The sequence below is a fragment of the Balaenoptera acutorostrata genome, chromosome 3, assembly GCF_949987535.1.
Source record: "Balaenoptera acutorostrata chromosome 3, mBalAcu1.1, whole genome shotgun sequence".
Taxonomy (NCBI): domain Eukaryota; kingdom Metazoa; phylum Chordata; class Mammalia; order Artiodactyla; family Balaenopteridae; genus Balaenoptera; species Balaenoptera acutorostrata.
The window spans coordinates 112,190,485-112,202,618 of NC_080066.1; the positions used below are offsets into that span (position 1 = coordinate 112,190,485).

A 12,134-nucleotide genomic window follows, 5' to 3' on the forward strand; every position below is an offset into this window, starting at 1 on the left:
ACATTTGGGTTTAGAGCTTTCAGATGAACCAAGGTGACTGTCAGAGGTCAGAGGTCAAAAGCATTAGCTATCCTCAACACACAGAAACAACACAAACAAATATAAAAATAAAATAAAGAATTCTCATGTTATGATCAACTCCAATGGAACTGCATTTTATTCACTTCTAATCCAATCTGAGTTCAGCCTTTGTTATCTTGATTATACTAGTTTCTCACTATAGCTTGAGAGCTTATTCAATGATTCCAATCTAATACAAACACACACACACCACACACACACACACACACACACAGACACACACACACACAGGTTTCATGTAATTATCCATTCCACTTTTCTTCTTTAAAAGATGGATGAATAATTACTGATTGTTGTTGTCTTAAAGGTTTTTTAATGGAGCATGGACTCCATGAGTGTTAAGTGGTAGTTAGTGAAAAGATCTGGAAAAAGACTTGTGATTGGCTTAGCCAAACTGTTGTCTCAATTGTTTCCCAGTAAAATCGCCTCTCATCCCAATATAACACTTCTGCGTGTGCACAACCATGTTATATTAGATATTCATCAGATGCAACAGTTTAACAAATAAGCTCTATATGCTAGCACCGCAGCAAAATGTGATCTCCATAAGTCATTTCCAAGTGTCTTCCTCCTCACATCAAGGGTTGATCTGCAAAGGAACTTTTGATTTCAGTCCTGAGAACCATGTTTGAGAATCATTATGTTGCCAAATGTTGCACCATTACCTATTTTATTTCCCTTTTTTTATCAAATGAAATATCATTGGAATGCCACTTGAAACTGAAAAGCAATTAAATCAACTTCTTGTTAAAAATAATAAAATGCAATAAAAGATGCTTTACTTCATCAACATATGTGTTTTTCATTTAGCAATAATCAAATTACTCCTTGAGGAATTCTGAGAGCTTGAATTTCAGAGGCAGTATCAAAATGCAACTACTCCTAAGATTTGCTCTATTATAGAGGGCAGAAGAAAAAGTGTTACCTTGACCTTACAGCTATATTGCTTTTTAATACAATTTTAATTTTATATTGAGATAAGAATGAGATAATAGAATATACATTTCTTTGTTAACAAAACAGTATGCTAATTCATAAAGCCTCACATATCAATAATCCTATTTATTATTCACCTATCTACCAGGCAGTATATTTAATCCTTTACACATATTATCTTTAATCTTCAAAGTAATCTTAGATAAGTGACAACCATACATTCATAGGATTATAAATTTGTTTGTATTGTCTAGTAAGGTCATTAAAAGTCATTTATGGGGAGGGTGGGAGGGAGGTGCAAGAGGGAGGGGATAAAGGGATATATGTCTACATATAGCTGATTGACTTTGTTATACAGCAGAAACCAACACAACATTGTAAAGCAATTATAATCCAATAAAGATGTTAAAAAAAAAAAGTCATTTATGCAAAAATAGTGAAGACCTACATACAATCGTCTTGTCAAAAAAAAAAGCGTAATAATAATTGGCAAAATAAAGTTTTAAATCTCCCTTAATAATTATGACAGGAGTCCAGTGACATAGAGCAATGCAGTCATGAAGTATCGGACAAATTTTCAAACTTCATTAATAGTTTTCCAGCTCCACTCCCTACTCTCAACCTCCACTCTCACATACACACACACTGTAGTTGCTGCAGAAAAGTCCTTCAAATTTATCTTACTCCTGGATCTAAAGGTCTAAAGTAATTCACATATTTGTCCAATTCTTCCCAGCCCTAAGTCTGGAAGGCTTACTCAAATGGTATTTCCTTGGGAAAACTGTTAAATAGTATATACCGATAAGAAAAGGTTTTTAGTTCTGTGTATTGATAGAAAAATCATAAAGCACAGTTTCTCTTTTGGATTATGAGATATATAACAAGGCCCCACTTTTTGCAGCCTACAATGCAAAATAAAAAACAATACTTCAGCATCTGGAGGCTGTGAATAATTAGGCTTTCAAAATTATGTTTCAAAACACAGATATTTAGATAATATACTACAGATGTACGTATATATTAGATATATATTACATAGGCATTACTTGTATATCAAAATATAATCCTATTATTAACTAAACTTGAAAACAAAATTTTAGATATACAGTATTAAAGCATTATATTACTTTAAGAATCGCTTAATGAACTGACACATTCTATACTTCATCATTAAATCAGAAATCAATAAACATATAATGATGACAAATATAAAATATAAATTAAAAAATATACCTAAGACCCAAACACCTATTAGCTTAAAAGGATTTTGTTGGTCCACATATGCTGGCCTCATCAAGCAGCTAATTACTTCCAGTTTCCTCAATCTGTGTAGAAGTAGAATAGCTAAAATTAACAATAAAAATTAAAGTGACACTACAAGTGTTAAAAAAACAATTTACAATTAAGAAAGCAAAACAACTATAAGCAGAGCACAGCTGCTCTCAAACCAAGACACTAACCTTTGTTATTCCTTTAGTGAGCTATCTTCTATAAAATCTCACTCTTTAGTTTCTTTGGTCAGATAAATGACTACGCAAAGTGAAACTATGCCAGGAGTCTTATAGATGTTATTACTCCATTTAAGTAAATTCAAAAGGGAAATATGAGTCATCTTTCTAATAAGATAACAGGCAAAATGAATGGACAGTCATATTAATTGCATCCCACATCCTTAAATTAATACTGCTTGTTTTAAAAACATGTGTCTGTGTGTGTGTGTGTGTGTGTGTGTGTGTGTGTGTGTGTGTAGACACACAGATGATGTACTATGAAACTAAAGTAATTCTTCCTTTGGAATACTGTTGCTTATTTTAAAACAATTCCTTCTTAGTCTATATATTCAAGGTTCTTTTGATAGTAGAAAGTAACAATGTTTCAAAGTGAAGTCAACTACTGTTATTATTTCTTTTTTACCCTCCAGAAAATAATAATCATGTATACTATCTAACATGATACATGTCTTTACATACAACCAGCCTTCAAGGTTACATGCTTGCAAAGTAAAGAAATAAGCATAATATAAATAAAACCTTAAGCTAATATTTTAAAAAAGAAGGAATTAGTTCTATCTCTATATTCATAAATTGTTACATACAGAAATGCAACACTAGATTTTTCATCTAAACTAAAATCTTTTTTAAAATAACTGAATCACTTTTCTATATACATGAAACTAACACAATATTGTAAATCAACTATACTACAATATAAAATAAAAATTAAACTTAAAAAAAATTTTTTAAATTAAAAAAATTCTTTAGCTATATAATTCAGTACATACCTAGGGTACATTAATCTTAAAATAAGAATATTTTTGATCAATTACCATCAAAAATTTTCAAGTACAATCATATGTCTGCCACTTTTCAAACCTATATAATTAAAAAGAAAACTATACTCTAAATTCTAAATAATAATAATAACTTAAAGATTGTTTCTCAGGGACAGGACTTCTCTTATTTAGCTCTGTACACCTCAAGCACTCATCCCACAGAAAATGTCCCACGGATGTTGCTGATATATAAACTGAACTGTCAGCTAATACTTCCAAAGATTTGAGCTAGTCTGATCTCTGTTAGTATTTAGAAAACTCTCAAACATATCATATGAAAACCCTCTTAACACGCTGTAACACAGTCAACGTGGAGGGCTCAGAAAATCTGGAGAATTCTGCTGTCAGCTCAACATGACTCCATTCTACATAGTAAATTATAAATGACTTCAAACTCCCAGCACTCTCCTAAAACATCCATTTCCTTCCCTCTCTCCCTTCCTCTCTCCCTTTTTCTCTCCTGTCATCCTTCCTCAGAGTTAGTATCTTGAAAAAGTACTTCAAGAGAACCTGAAATGAAGGACAAAGAACCTTCTCCTACTTCCTTAACTCCACATTGACCCCTCCTCCATTTCTACTGTCACAAAACAAAGTGATCTCTGCTATCCAGTGATGGATACTCAGCCCTCTTAATCTTGTTGGGGCCATAATTGTATCTCAAGATAGATGACAGAAGACAGATAAATAGATGAAAATTTTCCTATTTAGACCCACAATCCAGTAAATACTTATTTACAGTATCCTGTACATAAATAACTGTCAAATCCACATCTCTAAATCTAACTATCCCTTTGCCATAACCTTAAAAAAAAGTGTAAGTGAGATCTTTATTCCGGCTATCCCAAGCAGTCAAACGTTTCAAACTCTTCGAGACAGAACTACTAGAGTAAATATAGAAGGAACGGTTCCCCCTATATCTCAGTCACCACGGCTGATGATTTTCCTTTTGCAGTATTTCTCCAGGTCTCTCCCCAAGAGCTTTGGCTCAGGACTCCATTAGCTCATGAACTCCAATTTTCCTTCTGCCACAAAATTCTTGGCATTCTAAAACATATTCCACACAGCAAATCCATCTTTCAGATGTCCTTGGTTTGATATCTCTATGTAGACGATTACAGAGACTCCTAGTAATCTGAGTTCATCTTAGTTGCAAGGCCTTTTCACAGTTTTACTTTCTCTAAATATCCTAGCCACTACCCTCAGGTCCACTGTGTTCCACAGGTGCTTGCTGCCTCTCTCCTCTGCACGCATATCACCCCCTCCATATAACATCCCTCTTGGTAGCTACTGAGATAAGAATTCACTCTCTAATCAATTTCCAGTCGTAAACCTCTTGAACCATACATGTTTCTCCCCATCCTAAACTCCATCAAGGTGTGTGTATATGTATGTGCGTGTGTGTGTGTTTTAAAGCTGGTCAAAAACAGTCTGTCCATATTAACTTAATATTACCTGTAACTCTATCACTTGCTTTCAATTAAAATTCTGTACAATTACACTAGCTTTTTAAAGAAATTTTAATTTACCTTGCTTATATGCTTATTCAGTATTGTCCTTTAATTAACTGGATTGCACCCCAGGGAAAATTGTTGTAGACTACAACTGCCATTAAGGGAAGGCTTTCAGTGCCTAGGAGAATGCTCCTTTTCACCTGCAACAGACACTCCACGATACTGATGATGATAAGTCATACGATATGACTTGTAGCAGAATTAGACAAAATTTGCCTAATTTTTGTGGAAGTTGCAAAAAATTAAGAGTAACATGTATTACAAAATGTCACTATGTTCAATAAACAAAAATTCCTGGCACTCACTGTTACCTTAGTCTGGCCTCCAGAACTTTCACAACTTTTAGATTAGTGATTTTCTCCCTGGGGCTTTTCCTAATATTCCTGTGCTCAGTGCCACAATTTGCAACAGGCAGGTTTAGCAAATTCTGTTCCAAATAGTTTAAATAAAGCTTTCATGATTATTCAACTGATCTTTATAAGGCAAGTACTAGTCAGTCCTCCAGGGGTTGAAATTCAGCACCTTTAGAGACCTCTGTCTCCACCACTAAACACTTGCTGTTTATACTAAGAAGACCGGCGCCATGGCCCCCTTTCCTTTATACTCTTATCACCCCCTTCCAAGCAATGTCCCTCTGGATGGCTACAGACACAACCTGAAATTCGGAATTGCGCTATAAACATTGGTGGGCGGGCTAGGTCTCCTCTTCGAGTGGCCTGGTCCAGGATAATGGCCCTTTTTCAACCCTGCCTTTGGTGGCCGCTGTCCAGAGTCCCACAGCCTCAAACTTAAGGGCACAGGCAGCCTCGGGTGCTCCTGGACAGTACTCCTACCATCTATATATCTGTGTCCCCACTTCAAAGCTCCACTATCAGTACCCTAGGAATCAAAATCAAGAAGGCTGCAACTTTCAGATTTATCGTTGAAAAATTTGCTCCCATGTTCACATAAGGTTGGGAATAAAAGACCACAAGGAGGTGGGTAGCTGTGGTCTGGTCAGTTGTTTTCACAGCTGGCCGAGTCAATCACTCTCTCTTCAAAGCTTATTTGACAGGTGAGAAATTCCTCCTCTCCAGATCATTCCAGGAACTCCTCAGCATCAATCTGAGCTGGGAGAGGGGCCTGAAGGGGAAGGGAGTGGTGCTGAAATCGTGCTGAGCGTGTCCCCGGGGGAACTCTAGTGCAGGAAGGATTCCGGCGCCAGGAATGTGCTGGTCCAGGGTGCAGAAGGAAGAGAGGGGAGAGCCGGGAAGTCTTAAGGGGAAGGGAGAGGCGCGACCCGAAAAGAGCAAGATACCTGGGAATGTCCTGAAAGGGATGGGAATGGGTGAGGAGGATGCAGACTGTAGAGAAATCGGGAATATAAGAGGATGGGGCAAGGGGAGAACTGGACAACAGGGAGCGCAGTGCCTCAGATGCGGGCGTCCAACCTCGGCGGGTGCCAGACCCTTCCAGCGCGCCGGCGAGGCTGGCTCCCGGCCGAGCCCCCGGAGCCGGAAAGTTGGCGCGGCGAGGGGGCGGCCGGGCTGGCAGCGCCCCCTGCGCGGCTGGGAGGCGCCGGGCTCGGAGCCGCGCGGCGCCTTACCTTCTGGTCGACGATGGAGCAAGCCATCTCGCGGACGTGCGCCAGGCTGTAGTCCCCGGACGAGTCTTGCAGCAGCAGCACCGGCTCGCGGCTCAGACCGATCTGCAGATGGAACGAGATGCCCCCGGCCGGGGCCGCGACGGGAGCCAGGAACGGCGTGGGCCCCGGCCCCGACCCCGGGACCAGCGCGGCCGCCGCCGCCGCCGCCGCCACGGGCAGCAGCGGGCTGGGCGGCCGCAGGACCGGAGGGGCGCTCATCGCTCGGCCGGGCGCGCCGAGGGCCGCGAGTCCGAACAGCCGAAAAGTTTTGCTGCCGCCGAGCCGGGAGCTTCTTTCTTCAGGAGTCGAGGCGGAAAATAAAAACTTTCCGGAAAAGTCCCCGCGCGGGGGGAGGGCGAGGGGATGAGGATCAGGAGGGGAGGGGGCGGAGGGAAAATGGCCGAGGCGGGAGGATTGCGCCGCCGGGAGCGCGGGTGGCGCGCGGGGGAGGCGCCGCCGCGCGGAGGAGCAGCAGCCGCGGCGCGCGCGGAGGGACGGGGCGGCGGGTCAGCGAGGTCAGGGCGCCGGGCGGGGGCGGGGAAGGGGGCGCGAGGGGCGGGGAAGGGGAGCTGGGGGCGGGCACTGCGAAGCCACCACCCGGCAGGCGTCGGAGCCGCAAGAGCCGCGGCCGTGCGGCCGCAGTGGCCGCAGGGTTCCTGGTCGCCGCCCCCTCCGCCCGAGGTTCCCGGGGCCTAAGCCTCCCCAGGCCGGGGCAGGGCCCGGGGCCGCCTCCGCGGGCGTGGTCCGACCCTCCCCTCCAGGGCTCCGCTCTCCGCTGGCCCGGCTGCCCGACTGCCGACGGAGGGGACGGGGCGCACCTCCTGCGACCCGCTGCCCCGGACCGCGAGCTTCACGGTCCCCACAGTCCCCGCCACCTCTTCCAAATGTCCGAGGACTACGCACTTCTACCAGTGAGGTGACCTGTGCTGGACCCAAGAATGCCCAGCCCTGCGGCTCTCCATGGGTCTTACCTTCGGAGTGTCGAGGGAGGATGAAAATAGAGGTTCCTTGGAAACCCACGTACATCCCTGCTCCTTTTAGGAGCCCTTGGGTTTGTTGCCAAAGAGGGCAGGAGGCCAATCCACGGAAATGTATTTAAACCTGTCTCTACCTTTTTTGACTCTGACACACCCTGATCCCCAATCCCACACGCTCCACCGCAGCTACCAAGGCACCAGACCAAACACAAGTCACTGAAATCAGAATAAGGTATCTTTTGAAAGAGAAGGCATTGTCTACATAAAGAAAGGAGGAAGGTCTGATGTAGCCTCTTTCCCTTTACCTTATTCTTTGTGTCTGATGTTTCTACTTCGGGAGCCTCAGAAACCGTTTTCTTTGCTTTGCCATCACTCTAAAGTCTGCTTTTTAGGAGTGATGCTCTCAGCCGCCACCGCCATCACTAGCGCCACCGTCAAAGTTGGGCACCATCTGCTTTAGTTTTGATAGCTGTTTCTTGTTGTTGCCTTTGTTGTTGTAGTTTTGGCGGGGGTGGGAAGGTGGGGGGGGGTGGTGTTTGGAGATGAACTCTAATCTTCTCTTCCCACCTGGGCGTGCTTCACACACTGCGCAGGGTGTGTAACTGTGCAGGTAGGTGCACAGGGCCTCGATCTGCTGCCTGTCACCATCTTGGAATAAGTAATAATTCTTTTTTTCATTTTGCAGTGGGCCAGGTAAATTATGTAGCCCACTTCTCCACTTCCCTAGTCCTTCCCCTTATACAGCACAAGCACACGCACGCGCGCGCGCGCAAACAAATATGCATATTTTATTTTGCACTCAGTTGCATTTTTTGTTTGTTTACAATATTTGTTTATTTATGTCTTGACCTCTGTTTCTGACCCAGGACATGACATTGCAAGGTGATTTTCTCTTTGAGCCTCGTTCCCAGGGTCAGTAATGGAGTCTTGAATGTCCCCCAAAACATTGTGTCATTCACTGCTCTAGAAGAGACCTGAATTTTTTCTCTCTGGATTTGATGGTCTGAGAAGGTCTATATGTGTGTTGGCAGCTTCCCTCCTAACTTACTTAAAAAGTGATTCGCTTCATCCATGGTAGAGAGTGTAATTTCCTTAATGTACCAGATTCAGCTAAGCTAGGAGAATAGTGGAATTATTCTTAATGCAATGAATGCCCTTTGGAATTCTCTGAGGGGTTTTTTTTTTTTTTAATGTCAGAAAATGTATTTCATTTTCTTTTAAAGTTGGAATAAGTCAATTTTCCCACAATTTCCTATTACCAGAAAAACAAAAGTTTGCTGGTCAGTTTACAAGGGCCTTACAAAAAGCTAATAGTTTTGCTTGAGATTCAGGAGAAATGAAGACATTCGTGTTCTGTAGATACAGCAATGATCTACTCAGGCCTTCTTTGTGCCAGGCACTACTGGCACCAGGTGTGCTGTTGCGAGGACAGACAAGGTTCCTACCGTAACAGATCACAGTAAAATGAAAAAAAGGAAAACAATAAATAAGATTATTTCTGATAATAATAATTGCAGTGAATAAAAATAATACAATAGTAATGAGTGACTTGTGGAGGGGGATGGTGGAAAAAGCACAACTTTGAACTAAGGATGAGAGAAGTTTTCACTGACTTTATATTTGAGCCAAAACATGGATGACAGAAAAGGGCCAGCCTTGAGAAGATCTGGGGGAATTACACTCTAGGCATAGGCAACAGCTAGTGCAAAGAACTAACATAGGAATGTACTTGGCATTTTCAAGGCACAGGAACAGAGGGGCAAGTGCCTGAGATGAGGTCAGAGAGCTGGTAGAAGCCAGATCACAAAGGGTCTTGAAAGCCCATGGTAAAGGGTTTTCATTCTATTCTCAGTGCACTGTCCAACCACTGGAAGATTTTAAAGCGGGGAGTGATACAATTTAATTAGCATTTTTAAAAAAATCACTGGGGGGCTTCCCTGGTGGCGCAGTGGTTGAGAGTCCGCCTGCCAGTGCAGGGGACACGGGTTCGAGCCCTGGTCTGGGAAGATCCCACATGCCGCGGAGCGGCTGGGCCCGTGAGCCACAATTGCTGAGCCTGCGCGTCTGGAGCCTGTGCTCCGCAACGGGAGAGGCCGCGATAGTGAGAGGCCCGCGCACCGCGATGAAGAGTGGCCCCCGCTTGCCGCAACTGGAGAAAGCCCTCGCACAGGAACTAAGACCCAACACAGCCATAAATAAAAATAAATAAATAAAAAAATCACTGTCTGCCTCTGTGTGTAAGAGAAAAGAGTCAAAGCAGAGACACCAGGTAGGATATTAGCTGTTGTTCAGTCTAGAGACATTTATGGCTTGGACGACTCTGGTTGTAGTAGAGATACTAAAAAATGTAAAGATGCAGGATCTAATTTGGAGGCAGAACTGAAGGTCTTGTTGATGAATCAGAGGTTTATGGGGAGTGAGAGAACAGGAGAGTTGTGAAAGACTCCTAAATTTCTGAGCTATTAGCCAGATAGTGGTGCTGATGACTGAGACCGAGAAGACAAGGAGGAAGCAAGTTTGGGGAGAAATAAGATTTCTGCTTTGACCATGTTGAGTCTGAGATGCCTCTAGACATTCAACTTAGAAATAACAGCTATAGTTGAATATTTGAGCCCAGAGTTCAGGAAAGAGAGGAGGGTCAGAAATACATTTGGAAATAATTAATGCAAAGATGTTTCAAACTGAGATTAGATGAGATCGCTACAGAGGAAGGGCTTAAGGCAGTCATCAGTTACATGAGACAGGAACTTAGATGTCCTGTATAGGAAGAAAGTAAGCTGTGGGACAAGAACTGCTTCTTATACTCTGATTTCTCAATAGTATGAAAGATTCTTGTAGGATGTTGGAAATAACTGAGAAGAAAGCAGGGGCGGGAGAGAGACTTCTAAAGAATTTTAATTCTGGAGAATTAGAATCACTTTTAAGAGGCTGGTAAATTACTGAATGCAAGGGAGTGAATAAAGGGAAACAAGAAGAAGAAAAAAAATCTCAGAACCACTGGAGCTCCCCCATAACAAGCAGAAAATGCCTATAGAGTTGGTTATTGCAATTTCAATAGTAGGCACCTGAGATCTGACTGTTTGCCAACTGCTCCCCATTTTTGCTGAGTGAAAAGAGAATGAACAACAGATAACACCTGAAAGAAACCTGACGTGCATCTCTGGTGACTTTGAAACTATACATAGAAAACTTGAAGGATTTGAAAGAATTCAGTGGTTTTAATCCCTTCTGGGTGTTTGAACTTTGGAAAAGAAAAAAAGGATGTAGAGAGTGAATAGCTGTTTATATAAATTATATTCATGAATTTTGGATTTTTTTTTTTACTCTTGGCTAACATTACTGGAATAATGGACTTCTGGCAGTGTCAAGGAATACCATCTTGGAAAGTAGGTTCACTACCCTAATCAAGACTCCTTGTAAACTGATTTGAGTGTGCAGAAGTATGTGGAGGTACTTACAATTTCCAAAGCTGAATGTTAATCCTTTAGGATGGCCTTCAAAAGAGGGCTGGATGTTGAAATAGTTTTAGATATAAGTGCATACATTTTATTTTTCTTTGTAGCTTATAAATTAACTTAGCATTTAAATTCTCGATATAAACTAGCATTTGAAGGCACTTGGAAGTCCTACAAAAGTTTTATTTCATTTAAACCACTGCTTTCTAGACATTTTTGATCTCAGAACGCCTATCATTTGTTGCTGTTGTTGTTGTTGCTGCTGCTGATGTTGTTTCTATCACACGGCATACCCTAACATTTCACATGGCTAGTGTTCCACAGAACACACTTTGGGAAATGGAGTACTATACAACAAATGTAAAAGAATTTAAGTTAAAATCTGAAGGTAAAGAAAATTGCTCAGATAATTAAAAGCAGACACTTTGAAGAAGAGCATGAATGGCAAAAACAGATGCATATTTAGTGTCTAGTAGTTCACAATCAGTAATCAGAAAGAGGATTGAGAATGACCCAATTTGAATGGGAGACAGTCTGGAAGCACTATATGCTTTGTCCAGATGAAACAGACGATGGAGAAAGAAAAATGAGTAGAAAACATATGCAATTCTATGGCTGAAAGGATCCTATCTACACCTAGTACAACCATTTTACAGCCTAAAAAACTGAAGAGTAGAGAAATTATATACCAATGTGGAAACTGGAAATTTGAAAGTATGGTCCCAGAATGGCCTCCTTTTTATACAATTAATCACTGAAAGTTGTGAACATGAGGATAATGGATGGATGAGATGATGGATGGATGGATGGATGGATGATAGATGATTAATGTATATGATAACCATTTTATATTTTTTGTTTCCTTAAGAGTGTTCATAAATGATAGTCTGTAAGACCAGGTTAAATAAAGTTAATGACACAAAACTGGCACAACAGAAAAATAATATCCTAATGGAGATATCAACTATACAGTCATCTGCCAAAATATTGTTCTGCTAAAACCTGAGAATATGACAAAATGTTGCCTTGTCTTGCCGATAATTTCATGGAAAATAAAACAGAAAAGAACTGAAATTAATTTTCACCAAGAAGGAAAACTGATTTACTCTTTAAGAAAGCAAATTTCAAAAATTCAAAGAAAAAACAAATATGATCCTAGAGTCAGAGACCCTCAAAAGGACAGGAGGCCCTCGAAGAAGCATTTAACTATAAAATTAC

General features: G+C 41.6%; 1 protein-coding gene across 2 annotated transcripts in view; it reads right to left on the reverse strand.

Annotated features, from left to right (window-relative positions):
- Positions 1–6,997, reverse strand: part of PRKD1 (protein kinase D1) — a 329,482-nt gene extending 322,485 nt beyond the window's left edge. Inside the window, exon 1 of one of the 2 annotated variants that reach the window (XM_028166068.2) lies at positions 6,446–6,996. In XM_028166068.2, the coding sequence (XP_028021869.2) occupies positions 6,446–6,703 (258 nt within the window). In that variant the 5' untranslated portion in view covers positions 6,704–6,996. Of the gene's footprint in view, positions 1–6,445 lie in introns of both variants that reach the window. The other variant, XM_057543615.1, reaches the window with a different exon arrangement.
- Between the last annotated feature and the right edge of the window lie 5,137 nt (positions 6,998–12,134).